The sequence below is a fragment of the Gopherus flavomarginatus genome, chromosome 11, assembly GCF_025201925.1.
Source record: "Gopherus flavomarginatus isolate rGopFla2 chromosome 11, rGopFla2.mat.asm, whole genome shotgun sequence".
Classification (NCBI taxonomy): Eukaryota; Metazoa; Chordata; order Testudines; family Testudinidae; genus Gopherus; species Gopherus flavomarginatus.
Genome location: NC_066627.1, coordinates 49365217 through 49392907, shown reverse-complemented (window position 1 = coordinate 49392907; position 27691 = coordinate 49365217). Strand labels below are relative to the sequence as shown.

Sequence of the window (27691 nt, the reverse complement as noted above, 5' to 3'; positions counted from 1 at the left end):
ATGCTACTGGGGCCAAATAACAGTCCTGGCCTTTCTCCGACCCTGGCAGAGGGGTTTGTGGCTAAGCTAGCCCTTCCCTTTTGGAGCAGAGCTTTTCCCTAATATCCATAAACATGTTGTGGCCATAGAAGGATCTTCTCTAGTTAAAAGGAGAATTTATTCTCGGGTAGGTTAGAGAGAGGCTAGTAGCCTTAGTTCCAGCAGCAGCTGCCACTTCTTTACCACACTATTGGGTTTTTGTGACCAATTGCCACCCATCTGGTTTGGGGCATGGCAGATTCCTTACACTCTGCCAGCTCATTGTAGAGGGAAAACCTGCAGCTTCAGAACTGAGTCAGCAAATATTTGTTTGGGGGGTGTGTGCAAGGGGAACTTTATACCAAATATGAAATTCCTATCTGCTTTGGCATCTTGACACCACCTCTGTGCTAGATGACATTCCAGCCCTGCTTATCCCAACTCTGGTCTGTGGCACCCCTCAGCGCCTTCCAGGAATCACTCTATGTACAGTAAAAGGAAGCAGTATATACATGTCTTGCACCCACTGGTCTGGAAGAAAGGTACCAGTACACTGCAAAAGTTGGAAGGTGGAAGGAAGGATTCTTTGCTGCTCTATGCTCCAAAAGGAAAAAGAGCTGCCAAGGTCTCCTCCACAAAACCCCCCCACAGGGGAATGCTCTTGGGCACGCTGAACCTGCACAAACACCCTATCGCAAGTCTTCACTGAGTTTAAGTCGATGCCCTCTTGCACTTCAGCCAGACATAAAAACTTCAGCCAGTTGATTTACCAAGTCAAATTCAGATCTGGCGTTAAGTGTTTGCAACTCTACTGACCTTAGTGATGGAATGGCAGACCCCTTACAGTTTGGCTCATCATCTGCTTTTAGCAGCCATCTCTGTAAACAATGACCTTACATTTCTACTGCCATGACTACACCAGAAGCAGCCACACAAATGTCTCCTAACCCCTTCTGCCCTCTCCCTGGCCACATCCCTCCCGTCTTTTCCAAAGCTGCTCTTCTGGAAATACCATTGCAGAGATCAGTGTGTCCTTTGCTACGATGTGAGGCTGAAGAGCCAGAGCTCTCTGGTTCATTCTGTGATCTTTGGTCCAAATGTCTCTCCTGTAATGGTATTGAAGAGTCACATCCATCTTTGGGAAGAGGGAACAATAATTCTCCCAAATTAGAGTTTCTCTAAAGGCCTGTGGGCTGATTGGCAATCACATACCCTTTCTAGTTTATTTATTTACTTATTGAAGTGAAATGTTATTGGTTGTGAAAAGTGTCAGATTGACAGCCTTGGAAACTGAGCCACCCCGATCATCTATAGAATCAGGTTCAACACAGGCAGTAACAGTGCAGGCTTCCCCGACACTGCTGAGCCAGTGTGCCCCAGTCCTGCCTCTACAACTGAGAGGGTAGTTCAGCCTACAGGCTTATTCAACCTGTGGCCAACTAAGATATCCACTAATGCCTGTGGTGATGGTATTTTTTGCGATATGGGCACTGGTCCGCTAGGCTCTGAGACCCCCAGCTAATTTCACATGGGCTACCAAAGCACCGTCAGCAAGTAATGACTAAGTCACTACCTACCTGGGCTGACTTCAAACCAATGACCCAAGGTGAAAGGCTCTGCATGACATAACTAATTCCTTGAGCCATCTGGTCCCCTTCTCCATCTGCTGGGAAACAATGGATCCATTAACCACTCCCCCCCAAGGAAGAAATCCTCACTATTTACTGCCCATTGTCTTGACACTGATATCTGGCTCAGAGCAAATGCCAGGAGTAGTATAAGCTCCGGATAGGGAATCCAAATCTCCATGGCACTGCTGGCTGAATTTATTAGTATCTGAATTCTTTAAGATTCAGAAAGATTTTTTAAAAAGAACAAAATCCCAAAGAGAAGCTGTTTGATTGGTATTGACTGATTCTATACTTCATATGAACTAGCTGCTAGTATGCTTAGAGGTAATCCATGGCCTGCGATCCACCCCAAGTACTGAACAGTTAAGGATGGAGAGAGAGAGAGAAAGCGTGTAGCTGGGGAACAAACACCAGAGGGTTGGGGGAAATGGGGAACCAAATGTTGCATCTAGACAAACAAAATAAAATGTGTTGGGTTAGTTGGTTGGTTGGTTAGTTATCAGGAACCAGGTGCTAGATGTGTAGAAAAGCCCTTTATCCAGAGATCTCCTCCCGCTGTTCCTTGTTCCTGCGAACCTCAGCTGCATGCAGTTCCTGCAAAGACATGGAAAGTGTTACAGCATCTGCAGGCTGCATAGGGCAAACCCAAGGCTGTTTCCCATCTCCCCTCAGTTTCATCTACAATTTAACAGTTACTGGTTTTGTACATGCATCTGTGCATCTCCTCTTCCTCCGGGGCCTGGCGCCATCAAATAAATGCCCTAGAACATTGTCATAGTTGGTGACACTGAAGACACTAGACTTACACCTAGGGTAATTTTTGCCCACTCCTATGCAGGACTCAAGACCAGGCACATCACATGAATGTTCTGTGAATGGGTCTTCAGTACCAGTGTTCAGAGCCTGCTGCAGCTGTCTCAGAGAAGGAGCCCCACACAAAGGATGTCCTGTCCCCACAGAGACCAGAAGAGGTTGTAACCTCTGGCCCCAGAGATGAGCAGTTATCACACCACAGTACAGCAGAGGCGGCCTGAGTTCACTGCTGCCTTTGGGCTCCCAAGCAAGGGCCAGCAGAAGATAAGGTAAAATTCTTTGCCATTAGACCGGAGGTGAAGGAGCCTGAGCCTGCTACACTGATCTCAGGTGCATGTCTTCTCCATCTCATGGCATCCTAAGCTACTGCTGAAGAACTCTCTTAGTACCTGTTCTGAGGGAGGAGAGGTCAGATGTGGCAAGAAAGAGCCCAAACCTCAATACACACTTTCACACAGCCAAGTACAGAGTCCCACCACCCTCCAAAACCCAAAACAAGATGGTATGAGGCAGCGAGAGAGAGAGAGAAAACTGGGAAGGAGGGCTCCAGAGCGAAGGGGTGGGGAGAGCACATTGGACACCTTGAGGAGGGAGAGTTGCACAAGCTAACCTAGGAAAATGGTGGTGCAGAAGATGCAGATTGTATCCAAAGCTCTGCTCTCGTGGTGATCATCCTAGCTGCGTTTGAGGTCAGCAGACCTGCTAGGCACAGGCTTTGGTACCAGTAGCCACTATAATATAGGCAGGCGTCCTTGCCCTGCCCATTCTCTAGGTGTGCCTGGACATGGGAATCTAGCACTTGCCTTCTCACGCAGTCGCTCCCTCAAGGCAGCTAGGTGAGCTTCGCGGATCTCCTTGCTCAGCTCCATCTTGTAGTTGAGCTTCTCCTCAGCCAGCCGGCTGAAGTTATTGTTCTCCTCCAGGGCCTTGTGCAGCACCTCCCGTTCGTGCTCCCGCTTCTCCGCCAGCTGCTTCAGCACTTGGGCCTCTTGGGTCTGTGGGTAGCCAACAGATCAGGGGTGTGTGTTTGTGAAAGGAACACTTCATGTCCCTTGTCGCAGAGAAACTTCCTTGATCTGATCTGGAATGTCTTCCTGGATGTACCACAACCACCTCCTTTGGGTGTCTGTCCAAAACCTAACAGTTCTGTTATAGGATTTCCACTCAATATTTACTCTAAACTTATCTGCCCCTCTTAAGGTTTTGACCATTGCTTTCTGTCCAACCATCTTGCATTAATGTGGCTACCCCCCTCCATCCATTAGATGATATTTAGATACTGTGACCATGTTCTCCTCACCCACAAATCCTTTCTAGATCACATGGAACACATTTTCAAACCTCTACATTTGTACCTGCATTTCAGGCAGGTAGATGTTAAACATCCGAAATTATATCTTTGCTGTGTGAGCAACACTGTTGGTGCAATTTGCAAGCTATGTAGAGACTCCTCTGGAAATCTGCCCCTATACATTAAACTGCCTCTTCTTCTGCTCTTACCCACCAATTTTTGTAGTGTTGTGGTTTGCTTCTCTTTATAGTTTCTCTAATTGTCCAAAATTTTTCTCCATTAAGACTTTAAATTATGCTCATAAATGAAGTGCAAAAATAGCAATGCCAGCTGTTAAAAAGCAATGACATGGTGCAAAAGGCACTGATTCTAAGCTTTATTGGATGTGTGGCTTATATTTTTATCTCTTATATGGAGAGCTAGTCGTAGAGATTTTCATTCTGCAGCAGCATAGCATCACACATATAATACTATATGAAAATCTAAACCAGAGGACCACAGGATTCCATAGATCCACAGATTTTATGGCCAGAAGGGACCAATGTGATCATCTGTTCTAACTCCCTGCATAACACAGGCTAGAGAATTTCATCCAGTGATTTCTACATCAAACCTAACAACTGGAGGTTGAACAAGAAAACACAGCACTATTACCAATCACAAGATATGACTCCTAAGTAAAATCAGTGGTGTTGTTCACCTCCAGCACTGTTTCAGTTTTTCTGCCCCCAATTATGAATTGGGGTCACCTGGGGGGCGTGGTTAAAACATGATTGGTCATGTGAGTTAGCATTTCCCTGGAATATCCTGTTACCTTCCTCCTCTCCTCTGCAGCCTCCAGCCTCTTCTGCAGCTCCTCCAGGGACAGGTCCTTCTTCTTAGGAGGAGAAGAGAGGACTGGACTCTCAGGGGACAAGTCCGAAGGGGACTTCAGGATCACTTCAAAACTCTGGCCAGATGCCCTTTTGTCCAGCTGTTTCACCTCCATGTCTGTGAAAGAAGAACAGAAGCACTTGATGGACTATGGGACACTCATGAAAGGGCTAATTTGATAAAGGCACCTTGAAGAAGCCCTGAAGCTGTGATCACCCAGTGAGACGTGGTTGTGATGATATGCTTCTAAATGGGGTGTATTGTCACTTGAGTCTCTGCTGGAGGGTTTCAGAGAGGTGAGAATTTGAAGTCAATCATTAATTGCTGGTAAAAGGGACAATGACACTGTACAGCCTAGAAGTAGGAGCATCACTGTCAAATGTTACGGTGCAGAGCAACAGTAGGCAGTAGTGGTCAGAAAGTGAAGGCGATTCAGGGATTCAGCTGAACCTGCAGGGGGAATTTTGGGAGGTAGAATGGAATTACCCATGTTGGAATTCGGCCAGGACACCAGAATTAACTTCCCTGCTCTTATGAAAGAACCATGAGGCCTTTGGTGACCACAGGAGGTCAATACCTTGGTCTTACATTTTATCTGAAAGACCCAGCAGCAGCATCTTTCTCTCTGCCCATTCAGGGGCTTTTCACAGGAACTGTATAAAGAAATGTGTTGTGTTGCTAATGCAATTAATCTTACAGCCATAGAATAAGTACAGCATAGCTGATGGCAGCCACAGAAAGGCCATACTGCTGATAAGATCAAGAATCATATCCCAGGATATGTAATCGTGCTGTTTGGTAATAGTCATACACTTTCTTTGTGGGTAAATGTAGGTCACATGTTAATAAACTATTCTAAGGAAGTGGACCAAAATACCATGCTCCAGTAATACAGAAAACTTGGGTCAGAACATGAAAATGGTCTCTCCTCCAAGTCAGGGTCCCAGCCTAATGTATTGAAGTCCTCCAAGGTTTACAGAAGCTGCCTGCAGATTGGATCTACAAGAGCTTCTTCGCATATGTCATTTACCTCCATACTGGTAGATGGTATTGGGGTGCGGCTGAGTGTGGAAACAGGAGCAGATCAGTGAGAGCAAGGACAGCTCCTTCATTTTCTCCTTGTAGGCTGAAAAGAAAGAAACAGCAATGAGTGGAAAGGTCTACTGGCAATCTCAGGGCTCTCTCGGGGAAGGAAGCAGAGGGATACACAGAGACCCATTTGGGGCTATTGGACTCTCTGAAGGCCTTTCCAAATAGCCAGATGCAAGCTGTACAAGCGTCTCCCACATCCGCTGGCGGTACAGTAAGCTACACAGGGAGATGCCTTAAAGGTGTTTTATGGTCTCTGCAGGTCTGAATCACCCAGGAGGAATCTTGCCCCCAATTGCAAGAAAAGCAGGTTGGGAGCTGGTGAATTCCAGCATTTATAAATAACTACACAGTGAAGGCTGCCCAGATACCTCCCCTAAACAGTTCCAGACTCACTGATTAAGAATGACATTTTAAAAGCACCACTGAAACATCGCTGATCAGTGCCTATAAATGGTACTTGACCTTTGGTGGGGCAAACCCTGCAGCCTGTAGAGAGGGTCCCCTCAGTTTTATGATCCTGCATTTCTGATGTCAATCAGTAATTTACAATGAAAAGAAGAGATATGGTCAGGTTTGTGGGGAACCAAGGGAAATTTGGGTCCATGAAGCGCTGCTGAGCACTGGACCCATGATGCATGTAAATGGCTTTTAATTATAGCTTGCAGGGTGAATGAAAGTTAACACAAACCTGGCTCTCGCTGTGTCCTGAAGCCACAGCCCAGGGACAGAGCTCTGGACTCAGGGCAACAGAGACTGAGTGATGCTAAGGGTTGCCTGGTTGGTAATTTGATGATGTAAAGAGGGTTGCCATAGGTTAACTGGGTAACATTGAGGACGAAACTCACCACATCTAGGGGTACTACTGTGCCTCTGACCTTCTAGCTCGGATATGCAGGATTGTCAATGACCCTAAGTTTTGCAAGATAAGAGTTGTCCACTGAACCACCATCGTGCCACTCTCCGTCTTTGTGGCAGGTCCACCTGTCACATGGGTCATGACAGTCCCAGGAAAAGGGACTCCTGCTGGAGGCACTGACCCACAAAAAAAGAACGCTGATTCAGCACATGGTGAAGCCAAGAGCCTGGGAGGGTGGCAGGCGCACAGTGGAGATCCCTGCACCTCTGACTTTCCAGTGCGGCAGCATCTCTTCTGCAGCTGTTCCAGTCCTGTATCTCAGCAGTAGATTAGAGATGATTTAAATGGATCCTGTCATTACCCTAGGAACCCCGCCCCTTTCAGGGAAGGTTGCTACTGGTCTGCAATGATGGTGAAACCTGCCTGTTTCTCCCTCCTCACAACTGTCTGAGAGCGAGGTTGGGATACATGATCCTTTCTGGCTCAGCCGCAGGGCTGCTGCTAGCATAGGCTTCATTCGCCATTCTGCGACAGAAGGTTGCAGCTGCAGCAGTCCCCAGTGGCAATGAACACACTAAGCTGCTGCCCTAATCAGAACAAAACATGCACAGTCTGCAGAGTCTGCTTTCCCAGCACAGCCGGCACCCACATTTTTTGAGTTTAACTCTTTCCTCCCTGTACAGAGATGAGCTCTTGGAGTGAACCAGATGAATCAACGCAAAATATAGCAAACAGTACTTAATACTTCTACGTGCCCTTTTCCCTAATTAGAGTTAATTAACCCTCACTGCACCATGGCCAGATGAGGAAGCACACCTCTAACTCGAAATAACGTGACCTAATATAACAAGAATTCGGATAGAACGCGGTAAAGCAGCGCTCTGGGGGGGCAGGGCTGGACACTCCAGCAGATCAAATCAAGTTCGATATAATGCGGTCTCACCTATAACACGGTAAGATTTTTTGGCTCCCAAGGACAGCATTATATTGAGGTAGAGGTGCATTATCTCCATTTTACAGCTGGGGAAACCGAAATATAGCACTTGCCTAAAGGTTTGACAGCAAGGCAGTGGCACGCTTCAGGGTAGAACCTTTGAATCTTGACCCATAGCTCCTCCCCTGCCCACTAGACTCCGCTGCTAATACAATGGTCAAATCATCAGGGGCATGGTGGGAAGAACATGTAGACCGATGGAGGCATCACTCAGATGCAGACAAAGAACACTAGTTGTTGGGAGCCAGAAAGTACACAGCCTTCTGGGGTTGGATTTTATTAACAAAAAGGAGAATTATGCAAACCCCAGGAGTGGCTGTTCCTAGGGTCCTGCCATCAGGACCAACGTGTTGCAGCCTCTGGTCTCCCTGGCAGTGGGCTACTCCCACCTTGCTTGTATGCAGGATACAAAGGAGCCACAATGACCTCAGTGAGTGTGCAGTGATGAACCGGCCGCTCTCTGTAGGGCTAACAGGGGAATGCCACTGCTGAAGTACACTTCAGGCCTCTACAAAGTACCAAGATCCCTTCACTCTGCTGAGTCAGCTATGTAACCTTGTAGGGTAGGAAGAGGCTCATTAGAGATTTGTCTGGGAGAGGTTTTAGAGGAGCTCCAGCGCTAAGGCACTCATTTTCTAACCCTGTCACACTGTTTACCATGTCCCCTCATGGACACCTCACTTCCCAGTCTCCCACCTTGATCCGCCGTCTTCCCCCTGGCACAAGTGTTTGGAAAGGTGACAGGTACAGGACAGTACTAAGGACATAAGAGGAACATACTCGCACCTCACTGCCATGTGGTTCTTTTGTACTTGTGTTGTTTACTTCCTTTCCCTGGCTGCAGCTCCGCCTTTGCTACCCCACAGCCCCCACTGCTCAGATTTCTCCCAGTCACTTTACAAGCCCTTCCAGGTCTAATACCAAAGACAAGGCTGATCATGTTTAAATTTACCCCAGAAAAGACCAGCTTGCTGCAGCAATGCAAGGTGCAGAGAGGGGCAGGTAGTGGTTGTTTTAATTTAGCTCATCAAAAAAGCTTTTGGAAATCTTATGAGACCCCTATACTGGGCAAGAGCCAGCAGCAAGCATCACTGCTTGGTGACTGATAGATGCTTCACCATTATGACAGAGGCAGCTTTGAGAACCACCCAAGAGTGCTTCATGGGGCACTAGTAAGCTCAGAACCACCAAGCTGAGGAGCTGATCTATTTCCTACAGGCTGTGCAACTGTAACAGCACATGGCTAGCAGGTGACACCAGGAGAAAGACAGTACGTGCCTGAAAGAAAAATATATATAGGGGGTAAGTTCTTATTTCAACCTGCCCTTTCCTGCAAAGAAAGCTTGTTCTTTCAAGGTACATCTTGTCCTTCTGGTCAATCTGGGCCCTCTGTAACTGGGGAGAACAGAGGATTTGGGCTGTTCTCCATGGACATTTTGGATTTTCTGTCCCCTGAAGATGCAGGCATAGTGTCTTGTTGCTTTAATGTGCAGGCTTAGCATGCTCCTCCTGAAACTAGGACTGGGAAGAAATTTTCCCCTGAGCATTTTAGCAGGGATCTTTTCCTCTTTTTTCTGGCAAATTGAGCAAGGATCTTCCAGGAGGATCAAGTGTGTCATTCTCTTACGACTGCAGGGGGTCCAGGCACTGTTAAATCTTTGGCCTTTCCCATCTCTTCCTTTTGGAGAAAGTATACCTCACCCTTTCTGGCAGACTGAGCAAGGATTTTACGTGGGGATTAGGAAAGGTGGGTCAGTTTCTTGTGATTTCAAGCATCTGGCTAGACACTGAGACCTGTGGACTTTTGCTGGCAGATGCGACAGTGTAATTTGGACATACATGTTTGAATATTTTATTGAAAGTAAGTAGGTTTCAAACCATTCCAGGGCATACTGTTTCAGCAGCCATTCAGTGTCACACTATTGCCATGGTGTGGCTGTTGTACCTTAGTGCTGCCAATGAACCCAAAAGGAGCACCCACTTGGCTATGGTAAAAGAATTTATCATTGTAACAGAAACAAACCAGACCATGAGGCCTTTACTTCCACATCTACCTCAGGAGCTGTGTGTGATAGAGAGGAATTAACAGAGAGCCCTGGTGCATTGCACACTGATTCCACTGGCTGGTAACTCTCATTTTTTTGTGTTTGGTTATCTAAGCTTTACTCTGTCTCCACAGAGCCAGTTTCCTGGTCTACCTTCAGACTCTTGCAAGATACAGCTTCTTCTTTTCAGCAGTTCTAACCCAGTGTTCACCAGCTGCACCCATTCCATTTGGAGCTTTCCTTCCCTACTCCCTTCTGCAAATTGGCTCTTTCTGTCAATTACAATGAAAAGGAGCAAGAGGACAAAAGGACATTGGTTAGTCGAGCTGCTGCCAGCAGCCTAATGAGCTGGGAACGCCGTGTGTGAACATCTCCTGGCACTTGAGACTCTGCAGCTCCATCCCGGCGCCAGCTACCAGAGGCAATTAACAGAATCCAGACGCACAGGTCAGGGGAGGGGAGCAGGAGGCTCTTAGCTTTGGAGGGCTCAGCAAGTGTGTATGTGTGTGGGGGGGAGCCACTGGGGAAAAATCGGAGGAGCTATGACCTGTGGTTTGTCTCTTGCTACTCAACAAAGAACAAGTCAAGCCCTTCTGCTGGAATAATATCTTGGAGCAAAGCAGTGTGGAGAAAACAATGGGAGTATAAAGGGGAAGTGGTGGAAATCCCTCTGCTCTTAGAGGCATTTTCTCCTTGCTGTATGGGTACCAAATCAATATGCTCTAAGGCTGTATCTATACAATGCACTAGGGGGCGTGATTCCCAGCTCGCATACACATACTTGTACTAGCCTGATGAGGCCTGGCGCCTGTATCAGTCATGGTGTAGCTGTGGTAGCATGGGCAGTGGCAGATTAGCTGTGCTGAGCAGAAGCCCGCCTTGGCTAAGCCATGCTGCTGCTACTCATGCCACTGCGGCTACACTGCTATGTATACTTGCAGTATGTCTCATCGAGCTGCCCTGAGTATGTGTATGTGGGCTGGGAATCACACCCCAGCATAGATCTAGCCTTGTTATTACTCAGATCTGCCTGTTGGAGGAGGCAAAAGAGCTTAGTGCGATAGGCATGATTGGACAGTGGAGCTGTCCATTCAGCACCACTCCACAGCTATGGCTGGCCAGCCTCTGAACGAGATAAGAATGGTAATGCATGCACTAGCACAACTGGTTTCCCTACACCTACAGCTTTGAACTAAACCCGAAAAGAGGGCAAACTGGATCAGTTCAGCCCAGTACGGCAGGAGCTGGGACTGTCTCTGGAACCAATAGGTGGGTCAGAAATAATCACTTGTGAACTAGAGGGGATATTCAAAGTCCACTATGTGGCTTCCAGGCTGTCAGAATGATACTTTACTCCTCTCCACAACCTTCTACCCAAGGCTCTCAAAGTCCTTTACAAACAGTAACTGAGCCTCACTTTGGAGTTGCGCAGGACTATCCCCATTCTCCAGAAGTTTGAAATGGAGACATGGCAACAGTAAGTGACTTGCCCAAGGTCACACAAAGGTAGGGATAGAACAACAGAAGAGTCCTCACTCCCAGTCCCCTTCTCTAATCACTAGGTCACACTCCCATCCCAGAGCCACATATAGAATGAAGGAGTCCTGCTTTCCAGCCCCCATGTTCTAACCCGCAGAGCGCACACAGCACTTCATCTCTTGATGAGGGGATGAATATATGGGGATCCAAACAAATCTTTAAGTCTCCTTGCCTTGTGTTTGGTTATCTGAGCTTTACTCTGTCTCCACAAAGCCAATTTCCTGGTCTCCCTTCAGACTCTTGCAGGATACAGCTTCTCCCTTTCAGCAGCTGGACCCATTCCATTTGGAGTTTCCTTCCCTGCTCTCCCGTCCGCAAACTGGCTAACGCTGGCCTCCCAACTATTAGTCCCAGAGGCTGGAACAATTGCTTCCAGAGAGTTCTGTCAGCCCTGAGGTGAAAACACCTCGGGTGGGTAAGGGTACCACATGCTGACTGCTCATTAACAGGGCAGAGATAAAGGGGAGCTTAAAGCAACATAAGTAAGCCACATCCAGATGAGACTGTCTAATGATTCCAATGATCTTTGGAATCTAGAATGGCCTCAGTGTAAAGTCCTGGACTACTTGGAGCGGGGCAGCCCATAGCCCCCTCCTTGCCATGTGGCACATTCCTTAGACTCCGTTCTGTCTCTACAAAGTGCAGGAGGCCCAGAGCAGTGACTCACACTAGCCAGCTTTCCCCAGATTTTCAATGGGGTTAGAAACACCCGAAGTTTAAAATTGGGTTATTCTTTAAATTCCATTTTAAGGAGCCCAGATTCTCAGTCAAGTGAATGAACACATGGCTGTTTTGCCTGCCTGATACCTGAAACAGCAGCAAGCCTGGACAGTTACAGACACACAGTGGCTTGGATTTTAAAATAAGACTCATGCAATGGCCTGCTGGTTACCAGTGACAGCAAGCTAGCATGGCAGAATACTAGCAAGAAGGGAGGGACAGCACAGGCCTGGCTCCCCAGAAGGGTTTAGTCATCTTGCCAGGAGATGGGGAAATTTCACAAAGCCTTGTGTCATTTTCTGACAGATTCCCTCCCCACTGCACTCCAGCAGCTCCCAGACAGACCTAGGAAGAAGCCAATGGAGAGTAGTACAGTTAGGTTAGCAGAGGCACCACAAACAGATGGTCCCTGGTGCCATCCCCGTTGTGCTATTCTGGAAGTGCAAAGGAGACTGAGAAGCTAGCTGCACCAATAGGGCAGCTGGGGATTCCTCTAATATAAGTTAGGGTTTTATGCCACTTACTGTTCCTCCTCCCACTCATGTTCTGTGGTGGGCTGAGAGGAACAGGAGATGGTGTGTCCAAAGCTGGAGCTGCTTTAAGTTAAACCAGGGTTGATTCAGTCCCCAGTCAGCCTCAGGTTTGGAGAATGAAAGGGTGGCTTCTTCCCATTCCCCACAGGTCCTGCAGCAAGCACAACTCATCTAAACTTGGAGATCTGACCCCAAGATTTCTGAAGAGAATCTGTGTACTGCGTGTGCATGAACATTCACACGTGCTAATTGTGCAAACATTAGGTATGCATATAGAACAGCACCATCCAGGCAATCTAGGTCATGCCCAATGCAGAGGAGCCCCTGGCAAACCCAGAATTAGAGTGATTTCTGAAACATGGAGAGGAGTGAATGAGGCTGCTTCAGGGATGGAAGGGTTTTGGGGTCTGCTCCAAGCCCTTTTATCCATAGTAACACTCTTGGTCAGCAAACACACACATATTCTTTTTCAGCATCCAAAATGGAGTTAGCATCCACCTTTCCACCAAGAGCAGTTTAAACTGGTGTTACAGGGCTGTCTTTCTATAGAGCAAGGGCATGGAAATATCTCCTGTACAGAGGCCAGACTTATTCACACCTACCTCCTTCTTGGTACAAACCAGACACTTACTGGAGCTCAGAAGTGGGACGGAAGCTCTATTTGTGCATTTTACTGAACAGTTCTCTGATTTCGTTCACTCCTCTTTCTGTTCCCTTTTCCCTCTTGTAGACCTGGTCTACACACAGGTTTTGTATGGATTTAACTATTCTGGTTAGGGCTGTGAGAGTCTAATAAAATAGTTAATCAGTTCAGCACCTACTGGGGATGCAGCTTTGGTGCCTATAGTAGGATAGCTTATTCCTATTCCCTTACGGAACCTTTATATTGATATAATTGCATCCACGCTATGGGGAATTGCACTTTTATTCCTCAAAGAATAAAGAATAGCATGTCCATAAAGGCAAGCCAAGCCTCCCAAAGCAGGAATATTTCTAATTCACATCTGTTCAGAAATAATTTCCAGGGGGCCAAAAGACCAACAATTCTAAATGCTAGCGTAATGGAGTTACTAAACCTCTCATTTTGATATAGCTGCGTGCAAATTGGGATGGCAATTTTGCACCTACTTATTTGCATGTACAAATTCTCCTTTTGTGCACATAAATGTGAGGTTTTGTGGGTATAATGGGCACATACATTTTTGGACACACCTATTGCACCCACATTTGATGGTTTGCTATTCAGGGTAACAAGCATGCACACAGGATTGCGTTAGAAGCAGATGGAGCTCTCTACTTAGTCACCCATTTGTATTTTCCAGCTTCCACTAGGTTTTGAAGGAATGACAAGGTCAGCTGAGTTAACATTGATATTATATATGTGTACAAATTAAGGCAAGATAGCTTCCAGCCTTCACTTTAAATGCTTTTATAGATTTAAGGATCAGAAAGCCAATAACCGACTCAGAGAGGAGAAAATGCACACACACAAATTGCAGTTCCTTTGTTATGCTGCATTACCTATATCATTAAATTGGTAAACGTTTTGTGAGCAGACAAGCCTTTACTCTTCTCTTGGTGTCCCCTCCATGTCCTTCTTCTCTCCTATGTTTCATTCTTATGTCACCTTCTAAACTCTCCTGCTCACATGCAGTGGGATTGAAGGATGTGGCAGGACAGTGGAACAGCTGTTACTGATATAAAGTTACTGCTCTCTGTCTTCTACTTCTATATGTCTGTTGCACAGACATCCTCTTTCTAACAAACCCCTCTCTTTCATTCTCACATGTCATAGACTCCTAGGAGACAGAGAGAGACAGACCAGCTGATCACCTAGCCCACTCTCCCCCACCCCACAGATTTGATCCCTACAACTCATTGCTAGTATTTGCCCAATCAGATATTCAAGCTGTCCAGGAAGTGGTTTCTCCCATTCCCTTTGGGAGACTCTTCTGTAGCTTTTCCAAGATCAGCATGCAGACAGTTAAAGAACTTTCCTGGCAAACTGTGTGTTCCAGCTAGACCATGTTTCTTTTGTGTTCTGCAATCCTTTGTATCTTTCTACAGTTTTAGTGGAATTTGCTTGGCAGCATACCCAGATGAGAGAGGGAATAAGCAGCAGGCTGGGGGGAAGCAGCAGAAGAATATGTCATGTGTCTGCACAAGGATGCAAAATTATCTCTCTGATAATTGCAAAGCCTGCTTTAGATTTCAAGCCTCCCACCTTTTGTATTTGAACAGGCCCTGGGATCAGCACCCACACACTCTCCCAGGTTAGAATTTACAGTCTCTGAGCACAGTGCAGAGGTCAGCAAAGGGAAAAACACACAGCAATTAAGCTGCCCAGCACAGGGATGGCCCAGCAGGGTCTATTTAATGGGCAACATGCACGATGATCCATTATGGCATGTATCAGAGAGGCGACTGGCAGGGTTTGTCTAGTGAAGGGGACAGCAATGCCTCCTAGTGACTATCATGGAATGGCTAGTGGGTAGCTTGGGATTCTCTATGCATCTTACATTATAAAGCTATAAAACACTAGGTATTAGAACTGTGTATTACCAGGACATAATTGGTTAAACAACCGCAAACAAAGAGTAACTATTAATGGAAAGATGTCATATTGGAGGGAGGTCTCAAGTGGGGTTCCACAGGGATCTGTTCTGTGTCTGGTGTTTAACATCTTTATTGATGACCTGGATATAGGAATACAGAGCACACCGATCAAATTTGCAGATGACACAAAGCCAGCGGGGGCTGCCAACACTTTGGAGGCTAGAACTAAAATTTAGAAGGATCTTGATAAATTGGAGAACTGGGCTATAGACAGTAAAATGAAATTCAACAAAGACAAATGTAAAGTGTTACACTTATGGAAGAAAAATCAAATGCACAAATACAAAATGGAGGATAACTGGCTTGGCATCAGCACTGCTGAGAAGGATCTGGGAGTTCTGGTGGGTCACAACCTCAACGTGAATCAGCAATGTGATGCCGTTGTAAAAAAAGAAATGCAATTTTAGGTTGCATTACAGAGGTATAGCATGGAAGTCATGGAAGGCAACAGTACCGCTCTACTTGGCACTGTTTGGTCTTACCTGAAGTACTATGTCCAATTTTGGTCACCAATGTATGGAAAGGATGTAGAAAAACTGGAAAGGATCCAGAGGCTAGCGACAAAGATGATCGAAGGGATGGAATCCAGTCCATATGAGCAAAGGCTGAAGGAACTTGGTATGTTTAATTTGGAAAAGAGGAGATTATGGAGAGACATGATCATGGTCTTCAAATACTTGAAAGGATGCCATAAAAAGATGGAGAAAAGTTGTCCTGCCCTCTGGCAAGAGAGAACAAGAGGCAATGGGTTCAAACTACAGCACAGCAGATTTAGATTAAATCTCAGGAAAAGCTTTCTAACTGTATGAGCAGTAGGCCAATGGAACAGAGGCCTGGGGAGGTTGTGGAAGCTCCTCCACTGGATGTTTTCAAAAGGAGGCTGGATAGTCATCTGTCTTGGATGGTTTAGACACAAATTCTGCATCTTGTGGTCCCTTCTAACCCTGTGATTCTATGGCCAGTCACCCCTTGGCCCTCAAACTTGTTTGTTGTCCTCCTTTCCCTATCTTCCTTTTCTCGGCCTTGTTTTGTGTTTTTTTTTTAAGGAATGTAAGCACTTCAGGGAAGGGATCAGGCCTTCTATTATTTTTGGAGAGGGCCTAGTAAATTTTGGACAGTACAAAAAAATAAGCAAATTAATAAATAATAATTGCTGTTCTCTTATAGTTGCTGGAACGTGATCTCCCGCTTCACCTGTACTAGATGTAGGCTGGTGTCAAATTTCTCTCCCTCTCATTCACTCACACAAACTCAATTCAGATGAATAACTCAGTCTTCACAAACTGTTACTGCAGCCAAGAGAATGAACAATGCAGCCAGAATTCTGTAGCTCTCAATCCTAAATAAGGAATGGGAATCCAGCAGTCTGCGGCTCACTTAAATGGTCTCCACTGTGTGATCAAATTTCTGGAGTGAACCCCTTCATACAGGTAGTTCCATTATTCAGTGTCAGGCTTTTTTGGAATATGTATACAGCAGTGGTTTCAGCCTTTTTTCATTTGCAGACCCCTAAAATATTTCAAATTTGGAAATCTAAGACATATTCTATGGACCCCAGGGGTCCACGGACCACAGGTATACATGATACCATGATACATCTCCATTAATCAGCTGGGGAAGAATTTACAATTCACCAAACAAAAGGAAGGAAACTGCCCTCTCAGCCACCACTTAGAAGGCAGAGCCAAGGTCTCCTGGAGCAGGAATATTTCTAATTCACAGTTGCTTCAGAAAGAACCTGCTTACAGTATCCAGGAGACTAAAAGGCCAACACTTCCAAATTCTAGTGTAATGAGGTTTATACACATTTTGATATAGCTGTATGCAAATTGGGCCAGCAATTGTGCACCTACTTATTTGTATGTACTAATTCCCCTTTTGTGCACATAAATGTGAGGGGTTGTGGGTATAAAGGTGTCATAAACAGATAAGGAAGAGTTAATAGAACAAAAGTGCTTCATATCTCTTTTGCCTGGAAAGGGTTAACAAGAACAGTGAGCCTGGCTGTCACCTGACCAGAGGAGCAATCAGGGGACAGGATACTTTCAAATCTTGAGGGAAGGAAGTTTGTGTGTGTGCTGTTAGTGTTTGGTGGTTGTTCACTCTGGGGGCTCAGAGGGACCAGATGTGCAACCAGGTTTCTCTCCAATCCCCCTGATACAGGTTCTTATAGATTCAAAATAGTGAGTGCTAGGTAGAGAAAGCAAGTTACGCTTATGTTTGTTTTCTTTATTTGCAAATGTGTATTTGGCTGGGAGGAGTTCAAATTTGTATTTTGCTGAAAGGATTTTAATTTGTACTTGAATACTTAGGCTGGGAGGGTATTCCCAGTGTCTATAGCTGAAAGACCCTGTAACATATTCCATCTTAAATTTACAAAGATAATTTTTACTGTTTTTTCTTTCTTTTATTAAAAGCTTTTTCTTGTTTAAGAACCTGATTGTTTTTTTTTATACTAGTGAGACCCCAGGGGACTGGGTCTGGATCCACCAGGGAATTGGTAGGGAGAAAGGCTAATTTCTCTCTGTGTTAGGATTACTTTCTCTCTCAGGGAGAATCTGGGAGGGGGAGAGAGAAGGAGGGGGAAAGGTGAATTTTCCTCTCTGTTTAAAGATTCAAGGACTTTGAATCACAGTGATCTTCCAGGGTAACCCAGGGAGGGGAAGCCTGGGAGAGGCAACGGGGGGAAAGGGTTTACTTTCCTTGTGTCAAGATCCAGAGGGACTGGGGCTTGGGGGTCCCCGGGCAAGGTTTTGGGGAGACCAGAGTGTACCAGGCAGTGGAATTCCTGGTTGGTGGCAGCGCTACAGGTTCTAAGCTGGTAATTAAGCTTAGAGGAATTCATGCTGGTACCCCATCTTTTGTACGCTAAGGTTCAGAGTGGAGAATTATACCATGACAAAAGGGCACATACATATTTTGTGGATACACCCATTGCACCCACATTTTACAGTTTGCTGGTCAGGGCACTGTACCACAGGCTTGTTATTTAAAATAGGATTGTGTGATTATAAGAGCACATTTTTACACATTTTTTAAATAGCTGGGTAGAAGCAGGTGGAGCTCTCCAATTAGTCACCCATTTGCATTTTCCTGCTTCCATTAGATTTTAAAGGAACAACAAAGTCAGCTGAGTTAGCATTGATATTATGTATGTGTGTAAATTAAGGCAGGAAGGCTTCCAACCATTCACTTTAAATCATTTTTATAGATTTAAGGATCAGAAAGCCAATAACCAACACAGAGAGCAGAAAATGCACATGCAAATAGCATCTCTTTTGGGACCTCACTTTGAGTCTTGGTGAGATTGGAAATGTCATGGAGGTGGCACGCAAGGCTCTTACTCTGACTACAATGGAAGACGTTATTACAAACAGTAGTTTGTAGATGCCCTTCCAAGGCAGAAATAGACAACATTTTACTTTTCCTTTAGACTGACAGCTGTAATACAAGAATATGAAAGAAGTTCATTAAGCCTGGCTATAGATTTCATCACTAAGCAGCAGAATGTTTTTGCTTCACACATATCACTGGGGTGATCCATTGCGAATGGATGAGTTTTGCAAATTAGTAAGTGAACAAACAATGTAAAAGCCACAGAAAACACATCACAAAATGAAGAGCCTGATCTCACAAAGTGCAGGGCATCCTTATGTCCCCTTGCCTTCAGAGAACAATGCCTTCACAGCCCTTTGATGCCACAACCTTACCACAAAAAGTGTGCAGTTGGTCTCTGAGCTCCTGTGGATATAGGCAATTCAGTTATGCTCTGATTCTGCTCCATTCATATCTCATTACATGACTGGCACAACCCTTTGATAAACCCCTTGTGCAAACCTGCATGTGCACCGTGTATGTTGCATGAACAAAATGACTCTCTCCCTATTGTATTCTGAGTGAAGTAAACAAGCAGGGAAGAGGAGTTAACTGGATTTTCATTCAAACAGAGCTGCTAAGATGGTCAGAAGAGCCACCACCTTGCTTTCTGTCAACCGACTCACCCCGGAGTTCCCCCTAGTGTACTCTAGTATGATTGCCGTGTATTCACTCCTGCTCTTTGCCATTAATATTAGCTACAACACTCACACATTTTTAAATATTTCTCTAACAAAGTCAATTCCTGGGGATCCTACTCTAGTCAGCCCCTGCCTCACTTTTAAATAGTAAACAGAGACTAAAATAGATTATCTGGGGAGATCCACAACAAATATATAACTGGGATTAATCCAAACAGCTATTGTCCTATCCCAAAGCCTTTGGTATGTAAAGGAAATATTAGAGGTAGCATGTTACAGTGTACAAATATGCTGGACTAGGATGCAGAAGACCATGGTTCTATTCCTAGCTCTGTCACTAACCTTCCGTGTGAGCTTGAGTGAATCACTTTGCCTCCATGTACTTCTATTTCCCTTCAATTTTACTATTCAATTAAATATATAGGTTCTTCTACTGCTCTCATCACCATAGTATCTGAGAGTTATAAGTGCATTAAGCAATATGTCTAATGTCTATCATGTGTTCATTCTCTCATCCTCTCCCTAAAGGCAGAAGTGTGTGCAGCGGAGAGGAGTGTTTTGTTTTGGAATTTATATATATATATACACATATACATGTTGCTATATGTTTATGTTAGATAAGGCACAATGCCAGTCTGGGCATTGAGAAGTGTAAGAACAGAGTCTGAGATATCCTTTTCTATAGAGGTTTGAATACTGTCATATAAGATAATGGTCAGATCTTCGGCTGCATTGCTTCTGTGGCACCTATGCCAGAAAACAGCCTGATTAGGGAAGCTGGGGATTCCGCGTGCATAGGGAAATTCACAAATCACAAGCCAGCACAGTCTCAAGGCTTCCCCAGCCACACCCAGAATTTAAACACAACTAGTCTAAAACTACCTTCACTTCCTTCTCCTCCCCTCCTCAGGTGCACCAAGCATACGCCTGGTACACCTGCAACTCTGGCCCAACACATTGTGAAATCCACAGGAAACAGAATGCAAAAGAACGAGTGAAACTACTTGAGATTCCTGATCAGGTCATAGGCCAAGGCTGACAGAGATCTATTTGAATTCAACAGGAAAGATTATCTGTATTAATGGACTACTACTATACCTTGTTCTAAAGTGAGCTGTTGCACAACACAACAAGCAGCAATGCAGCAACACCTGGTAAATTGCAGTTTGCTCACCTTGAGATTTCAGATGAGGTAATAACACATAATGATCCACAGCTAATGAGTATCTTATTTAGGCCATTCTCTTTCATATATGAATTCAGGTACTCCACACCAAACCCTTATTATGCACAGCCAAGAGGCTAACAGAAAAAAAACAGTGAAAATAGCAAATAAAAGCCCTGGTGAATGCAAGGGATCCATAGTTAGTATTGTCGGAATACTGCAATACAACTTGCAATGCTTTATTAGGATCATGAGCCCAAGAGGGCTATAATGCGTAAATCTTAACCAGTCCTGAGAAGGAACTATTTGAGAACAAGAAATGGTCATGTAATAAAAAAAAAAATTGAGGTTCTAGGGCAGTAGTCATGACAGATGTCCAATAAGAGGCAGAATGATCCTCTCACCCCTCTGCTGGGGTTTGGGGTTGCTTCTCCTGAAGTTTTCATGTGTGTGTTATTACTTGGCTGCAGGAGTAGTGTGTTATTTTTAGCTAGCATGATGTTTTGTTTTATTTGTATTTGACTTTCAAAAAGAAAAAGGGAGATGTAACAGTGTTGGAAGCTACTGAACCCTGCCATGTGACAAAGGTATTCATCAGCCTTTTGTAACCCTTCAGGAGACTGGCCAAGCCATAAAGATCAGTCTCTTCCCAGAACTCCTTGTTTGAGTATGTAGAAGATCTTCAATTACAGTTTTGTAGAGCGGGTTTTGCTGATATGTGGCCAGAGTCTGACGGGCCCCATCTGGATGTTCAAGGAGAAGAGGGCACAAGAAGCCTTCTCTCAACTTCTGATCCCTGCCCAGGCAGCCAGCATCAATGCAGTCACTTCTAGCAACTCCTCTCCTTGTCTCATAGTCCTGCCAACTGCTGCACCAGCTAGTAAAGCTGGCTAGGCACAGAGAAGGGATAAAAGTATGCTGCATTGTCCTAAGGGACAGTACACCAGATATGCTCCCCCTGCACGCCTGTGAGATCCAGGAGGGGTGAGGTTCCCAAGGCAATGCAACTCTGCACCACCCCTCATGCAGGGATGTGTCTATCAGGCACAAGAAAGACCATGCAGTGGAAGTAATTTATTCAATGCACTGGAAACACGGATTTCATATGGTAATAGCCATATACTTCTGAGACTGCATCTGGCTGTCAGGAACCTATTTAAGATCTCTGGGGAAAGTCTGAAGAGTGCCACCCAGGAGGCGAGCTAAAGACTCATGCATACTAACCATGATTCAGGAAAGAGAGATGAAAATTACCCATCCCCCAGCAGAGACATAATGCAAAACAGAACTGTCATGGGAGTTGGTGAGAGACAGAGAAGGAGGGAGAGACAGAAAGAAAAAGAATATGAGAGACAGAGACAGAGCTTGTGGGGCCACAGGTAAGAACTTGGGCCCATGTGCCCACATAATGCGGGGGCCCCGTACATTTGGGCTTAAGGCTTTCCTCTCCATTTCTACTTCTAGGGGTGTAGCATGGATCAGAATATTATTTACCTCCCCCACATCGGGTTCTAGTGCCAAAAGCAGGACTCAGACAATGCCTTTGTGTGGGTTCACAGGGGCCATGGTAGTTGACTGAAGACATCCCTTGAGAGAGCAAGTAGTACAATGCCATTTGGATGAAAGGCAGGAGAGGCATAATAGTGAAGGACAGTCTGGACTCAGGGAAGGAGAGAGCAGTTTGGGCCATTGGGATTACCTCTCTTTGTTCGGAGTGACTGGAGAGAAAGAGAGCAGCAGAACTCAAGCTCCAGTGCAGCAACGCCTAGGCCCTCCCAATAAAAGAATTAGCTTGTGCCTATCTCTCAATGAGGCCATGGAAGGAGAAGGACCAGAGCACTGAGGCCCAGGTCTGGTGGATTAAGTGGCCTGGATGCAGCAGCTGAGTCAATGAGAAACCACAAGTCTACTTAGTGAAGGGGAGGTGAAGAGGGAAAGAGGCTATTTGGGGGTAGGGTACTTGAGAAAGGAAAATCAAGGTGTCCAAGTGGGCGCAGGTGACCCAAGGTTTTGGTGGATATGGGACCTATTTAGGACTAGATCTCAGCTATAGCTGAGATGGGGAGCTACCCAGGAACCTAGAGAGGAAGGATATTCCAGTGGGTAGGTTGCTGGCCTGAACTATGGGAGACCTTGGTTCATGTCCCTTCTCTGGCACAGACTCCCCGTGTGACCTTGAGCAAGTCACTTAGTCTCTCTGGACCTTGGTTCCCTATCTGTACAATGGGGATGATAGCACTGACTGACCACAGAAGGTTGTAGTCAGGATAAGAAAATTAAAGACTGTCAGGTGCTCAGATACTAGGGTAACGGAGGCCATATAAGTATTTAAGGTGGATAGAGGACTGCTCTGAAGTACACCAGCTGATAATGGACTTTAAGGAGCTGTTACCCAGCTGGGAAATGCTACAGTGCACCAGAAGAGGCATGTAAGCCTGGCTGTTTTTTTAGCCCCTTTGCACTCCCAGATGCAGCTGAAGATGTGATCCTAAATTCAATCCTGCATTAGATGAGACTCTTTATGAAAACCTTGCCATGAACCTAAAAGAATGAGGCATCATATCATAAAGGGAGGGAGAAGATCAAAGGGCTGAAGTCAGAAAGGTATGGAGTTTCCAATGAACTTTAGTAGAACTGGGAGACAAACTGTTGGAGGCTTGCTGAGCTTCACCAAATTCCCATAACACCTTTTCAGACTGACTGGATCTCTTGAGTTTCACCCAAGAGTTTGGCTCAACAGCCCTTTGACCCAGTTTACACCTGGATGGTCCATAGTTGTCTCTTGTGTCTGAGAAGAAAGTGGGGGGTTGGACACTTGTGAACATGCTGGCTGGGATTGTGCACAACTGGTGTTTACAGAGCATTGTGGGTTGTTCTGGATACAGTAAGTGTAGAGCAGATAAGTCCAAAAGCTTTTATTTCCCCTTCAGCCTTCCATCTTTGCCCTTTCATCTTCCATCTCAATTTCAAACTAACTCGCCTACCTCTCCCATGTCCAGGGAGGTGAGTAAGGAGGAGTGGGCATTCCACACTAGAGGCAGTAACCAGAAAAAGATTTCTGAACTTCATGGAATGCAGCTTGGTTTATTAATCAGGGGGTTTCTGGGCCTACCCAGAGCAGGAAGGCAAAACTTCTGTGCGTCTTGCTCCCTGTCTCCAAAATGACCAAGCCCAAATGCTACTGCCTACACCAGTGCTGCACCACTCCCATATCTACTCCTCAGAAGGAGAGTTCACAGAAACTTCCCCAAAGCCATGATGCCACTGAGTCCTCACTTTTCCTTTCCAGAAGAGTCTATTCACTTCATTAAAACAATACATTCATCAAATCTGTACCAGCGCTTGGATACCTCAGAGAAGGTTCCTTAGAAATATCTGAGGGATTTCAGAAGCTCTGCAATATGCAATTAATGGAGACCTGGTTTATAGACTGAGAAATAAATATTTTCAAATTATTTGGAATCCTGGTTGGATACAGTGGCTTAAAAAGACTATTCCTTTAATTCTACTCCCTAGGTTTATAAAACTGAAGTCCTGCTAGCTGTAACAGGAACCTCAAAGATGAGCCTTGTACACTCAGTTCATTAAAGAAATGTTTAAAGGAACTAAAAAGATACCATGGAGATGCATAGACAGGATGGATAGGAATGAATCTGATTGGGGCCTGTGTGTGCTATTGCAACATTAATATTAAAAAATAATAGATACATGCCAGTGGTACAGAGTGTCCACTGATAGAGTCCAGAAGAAGAGATCATGGGGAACCACCAGGGCCATATAATGCCAACATCCATCTAGTGAAGAGAAACCTCTGGGATTTTCCAGTGCCATGTGGTGTCCACTTGTGCATACCAAAATGAGAGACACCAGTCATTCAGCCTGGTTCCACCACAGCAGATGCACTCATCTATCAAAAAAGAAGAATCCACAAGGCTTCCACAATACTGCACCATTTCATAATCCCTAGGAGAGGTCACAAATATTCCTTTGCCTGTTCATATGCCCAAACAAGGCTTTCAGTGATGGATGAGTAGACACAGCTGTGTGGCCTGGACTCTTCTTTACGGCTATACAAAAAGGAATAGTTTAGTCCCAGTGACTCTCTAAGGATTCACCAGAGCATGTGTGAGGGCTCCACCTCTGTCAGCATAGCATGGCCACTGCTGCAGCTGAGCCTGCACTGAGCATGTGCTGCTGCTTCTACTGCTTTATCACTGAAGTTGACAATCGTGGCAAGAAGAAAGTGCCTAGAGAGGCGGGTGAGAAATTGAAACAAACTGGTGAAGCAGGGCATGTATGACTGGTTTCCTTTTCATCTGAGAAATTTGTTTATTTTAACAGACCCAAGGATATCTTCCCTAGGGATATAAGCCCTTGGGCATCAGTTGCAAACAATTACAGCTGCTCTCTCTCCAGCACTGATTTGTTTTTGCTTGGGATAAAGAGAGAAATAAAGCAGAAACAATAAAGGAAAAAGACCTTTCTCTTTCATTTACAAAATCTGCCTGTTTTTCCTGCCTTTGCAGCCTTCATTCTATTCCTATTGTAAGTGCAACATTGAATAGAGAGCTGACCCCTGCAAAGTCCACGGGATGAGACTCAGCCTTGCTCTTTGTCATATACCAACAGTTTCCATTTTCTCTCTTCTCCTTCGTCTATAATACTGCTGTCTCTTGATTCCTCTGCTCTGTACTTATGCATGTCACACCCACCATCTCATTTGTGTCAGGTTCAATACAATCTTAGTTTAGATTGCTGAGCTCCCTGCAATTCAAATTAGACCAGAACCAATTCAGTAATAGAGCAAGATGGTTGGGTGCGGCCTTCAGAATAAACACTAGCACACATTCAATGACACAGGTGCTCTCTCTCTCCCTCTCCCATGCCTGCAGATTTTCTAGCATAAGGGCAAACATTTTTAACAATGGCTAGTTTTGGTTTCCTAATCATATACAAAGCCTGCTTTGGATTAGCTGCATCCCTGCACACATCCCCCAACACCCCCTCCCAGCCCTCTTTTCCTTCCCCACTCCCGGCTCTAGTGGGCTTTTTAAAAGGAGAAAAGAACAGAATATGCACTGCAGGGAACACAGGGGGAAGCTAATGAATGCACCAAAAAAGGCTGCTCTGTCTTCCTTTCAGCAAGTCCTCTGGAGGGGAGAGGGTCTGGAACAGAAACAGCTTGTCCTTTCCTCCTCCATTCCAACCCTTTATGATTATTTTGCCTTCCTCATCTTTCATAAAGCCCCCTCCTCAGTAACGCAGCATAGACAGGAATCAGAGCTGTTTCAAGAAAGAGACTTTTTTTTTTTGGAAGACTCTCAACAAGCATCCATTGTTCAGGTGTAAATCAGCGCTTTTATTTTCTTCCTTACTGAGCTCCAGTTCCATCCACGTGAACCCCGCCCTCATCCCCCACCTGCGCAGCTTCCCCAGCAAGGTGCCGCAAGACCCATCTCTAGGAACCAGTTTCACAGAAAGGGTGCAGCATTCTCGCCACAACCTGACATGCTGCAGGCTAATCTGAATGTCAGATCCAGATAGGGCCTAACCTGGGAAAACAAGAGGCAGCAATGCTATTATTCCCAGTATTACTGCAGGAAGGAGGAAAGGCTTCCCTTGGAGCACTGGATTTCACTCAGCACCATCAGAGGACCGCTCCCCTATAGCACTTTATAATGAAGCAATGCATCCTATGGATGCAAGACTCTGGGAATGCACAGAAAGCTAGCTTGATTTTTTGTAAGCATAATTTTCAATTTTTTCTTTATGTCTCTTTCCTTGACCCACTTGTACAGTGCCTCGTCTTTATCAATGTAAAAATGCAATTCCCAGCCCCTCCTCATCCCTTCTTCCAAAAATGAACAGATGATTTTTTTTAAATTACTGTGTGATGTGACCACAAAATATTACTTGACAGGCAATATTATTTGATATGCATTAAGCATATCTCAAGTGTCACATTTTAAGGTCAGGAATTTTTTAAGTTGGCAGGTTTTACAATGGTGGATACAGGTGGAAAAAAAAATCCCACCCAGCTTTCATACATCAAATGGGGAAAAAAAGACAATGCTGCCAAATCAGCTGTCTGTCCCTTAGAGAACCCTCCCAGCATGAAAGCAAAATCCGCACTGGAAACAAACAATAATGATGTTTTAAAAGATTAACTTAAAAAAAAATCCATGCTGGTCCTACCTGACACAGTACTGGCCATGGTGGCGAGGTGGGTAGCAGAGTGGATGCTGTAGAGGAGATGCAGCAATCGGGAGGAGAGAAAGAACGCCTTGCTGGCTTTCTGCTGAAGTGCTGCAATGCTGTGGAAAAGAGGAAGAACTGACTCAGCTGTAGGGGGCTGCAGCCATCTGAAGGGAGGAGAGAGAGAGACTGAAAGAAGTGGGTGGAAAGAAAGAGACGGGGGTCACCAGTTCAGAATATTAATGAGCGAATCTGGCCTTCTTTGCTGGGTGGCTTTGATGTCAGATTCTTCCCAGAGCCAGAGTTTTACTGCTATAAATACAGAAAGAATCACTGAGGGGGGAGAGCAAGAAGCTACACCCAATCTTGGGCTCTATCCAAAGCGATTTTTCTCTCTTTCTCCTTCCCTCTCTTGTCTGCTGTAGATGGACTAGCCTGGCACTCTCTCTCTCTCTCTCTCTCCTTTTCTGTCAATTGAAAGCTAAAGTATGTATGCGGATTCATGTAATTTATTTTTTCTTTTAAAATGGAAAAACTCTCTCAAAGCCAGCAACCACTTGAGGGGCTATGGCTGGCATCCAGGAGAACCAGCAAAAAACCCGTCAGCTGCTTTACACAGACAGTGAAGGGGAAGAGTGACCTGAGAAAAATGGGAATCTGTAGGTCTGATTCTCCTCTTACTTGTAAACCAGAAGTTCTGCTGGAGTCAAGGGGGCTACACTGCTGTTAAACTGATGTGAGGGAGAGGAGAATCAAGCCCTTTGAATCCAATGGAGCTTTTTTTTCTTCTGGGTGTTTGGGCTTTTACATTTTGTATCACCTCCGCTCTGGTGTTTGTTGCTAGGGGCTGATACACTGTATGTTTTATGATGGTTTCCAAGTCTATTCCACACACCCATTCAGGAACCAGAAAAACTCCCCCTCTTTCATATTAATTGCCGCAGGCACCCCTGTATTATTCATCCAGTTGTGGCAGTGTGGCAGTATGATCCTCACCACATTATTCTTACCACCGTTAACCTCATCAGCTTTAGGTCCCTCACACTATTCTGCCAACTTGCACATCCTCAAACACCCCAAAATTATCCAGTATGCTGCAATACAGATACTCCCAACCCATCCCAGCAGCTGCAGGGAATTACAGCTTGATCAAGCAGCCACAGACATCCCTGTTTAGCACAGAAGTCACAGACAGTACCCACCTCTCAAAGGAAATTGAAAAGCCAGAGATTTTCCCCTTCAGCTAAATTCTACCTCCAATCCCTGTTTGTCTTAATGCCTTAAGGTTGGTGGG

General features: G+C 45.3%; 1 protein-coding gene across 2 annotated transcripts; it reads right to left on the bottom strand.

Annotated features, from left to right (window-relative positions):
• Nucleotides 1–548: 548 nt before the first annotated feature.
• Nucleotides 549–27691, bottom strand: STMN3 (stathmin 3). Of its 2 annotated transcripts, XM_050918427.1 has the most exons (6): nt 27600–27691; nt 26398–26516; nt 5657–5752; nt 4568–4743; nt 3266–3457; nt 549–2243 (listed from the first exon to the last, which is right to left on the bottom strand). In XM_050918427.1, the coding sequence occupies exons 2-6, from the start codon at nt 26414–26416 to the stop codon at nt 2184–2186; spliced, it is 543 nt and encodes a 180-aa protein (XP_050774384.1). In that variant the 5' UTR covers nt 26417–26516; nt 27600–27691; the 3' UTR covers nt 549–2183. The 2 variants fall into 2 exon arrangements, with proteins under 2 accessions (XP_050774384.1, XP_050774385.1); XM_050918428.1 differs by lacking the exon at nt 27600–27691 and having other exon boundaries at nt 26398–26594.

What these genes read in the sequence shown, in the direction of transcription:
- STMN3 (XM_050918427.1), bottom strand. An exon ending in TACCATCTACCAGTATGGAG is followed by an intron (nt 4,744 to 5,656) that starts GTAAATGACATA and finishes CTTCTTTCACAG; the next exon opens with ACATGGAGGTGAAACAGCTG. An exon ending in GGGAGCGACTGCGTGAGAAG is followed by an intron (nt 2,244 to 3,265) that starts GCAAGTGCTAGA and finishes ATGTCTTTGCAG; the next exon opens with GAACTGCATGCAGCTGAGGT.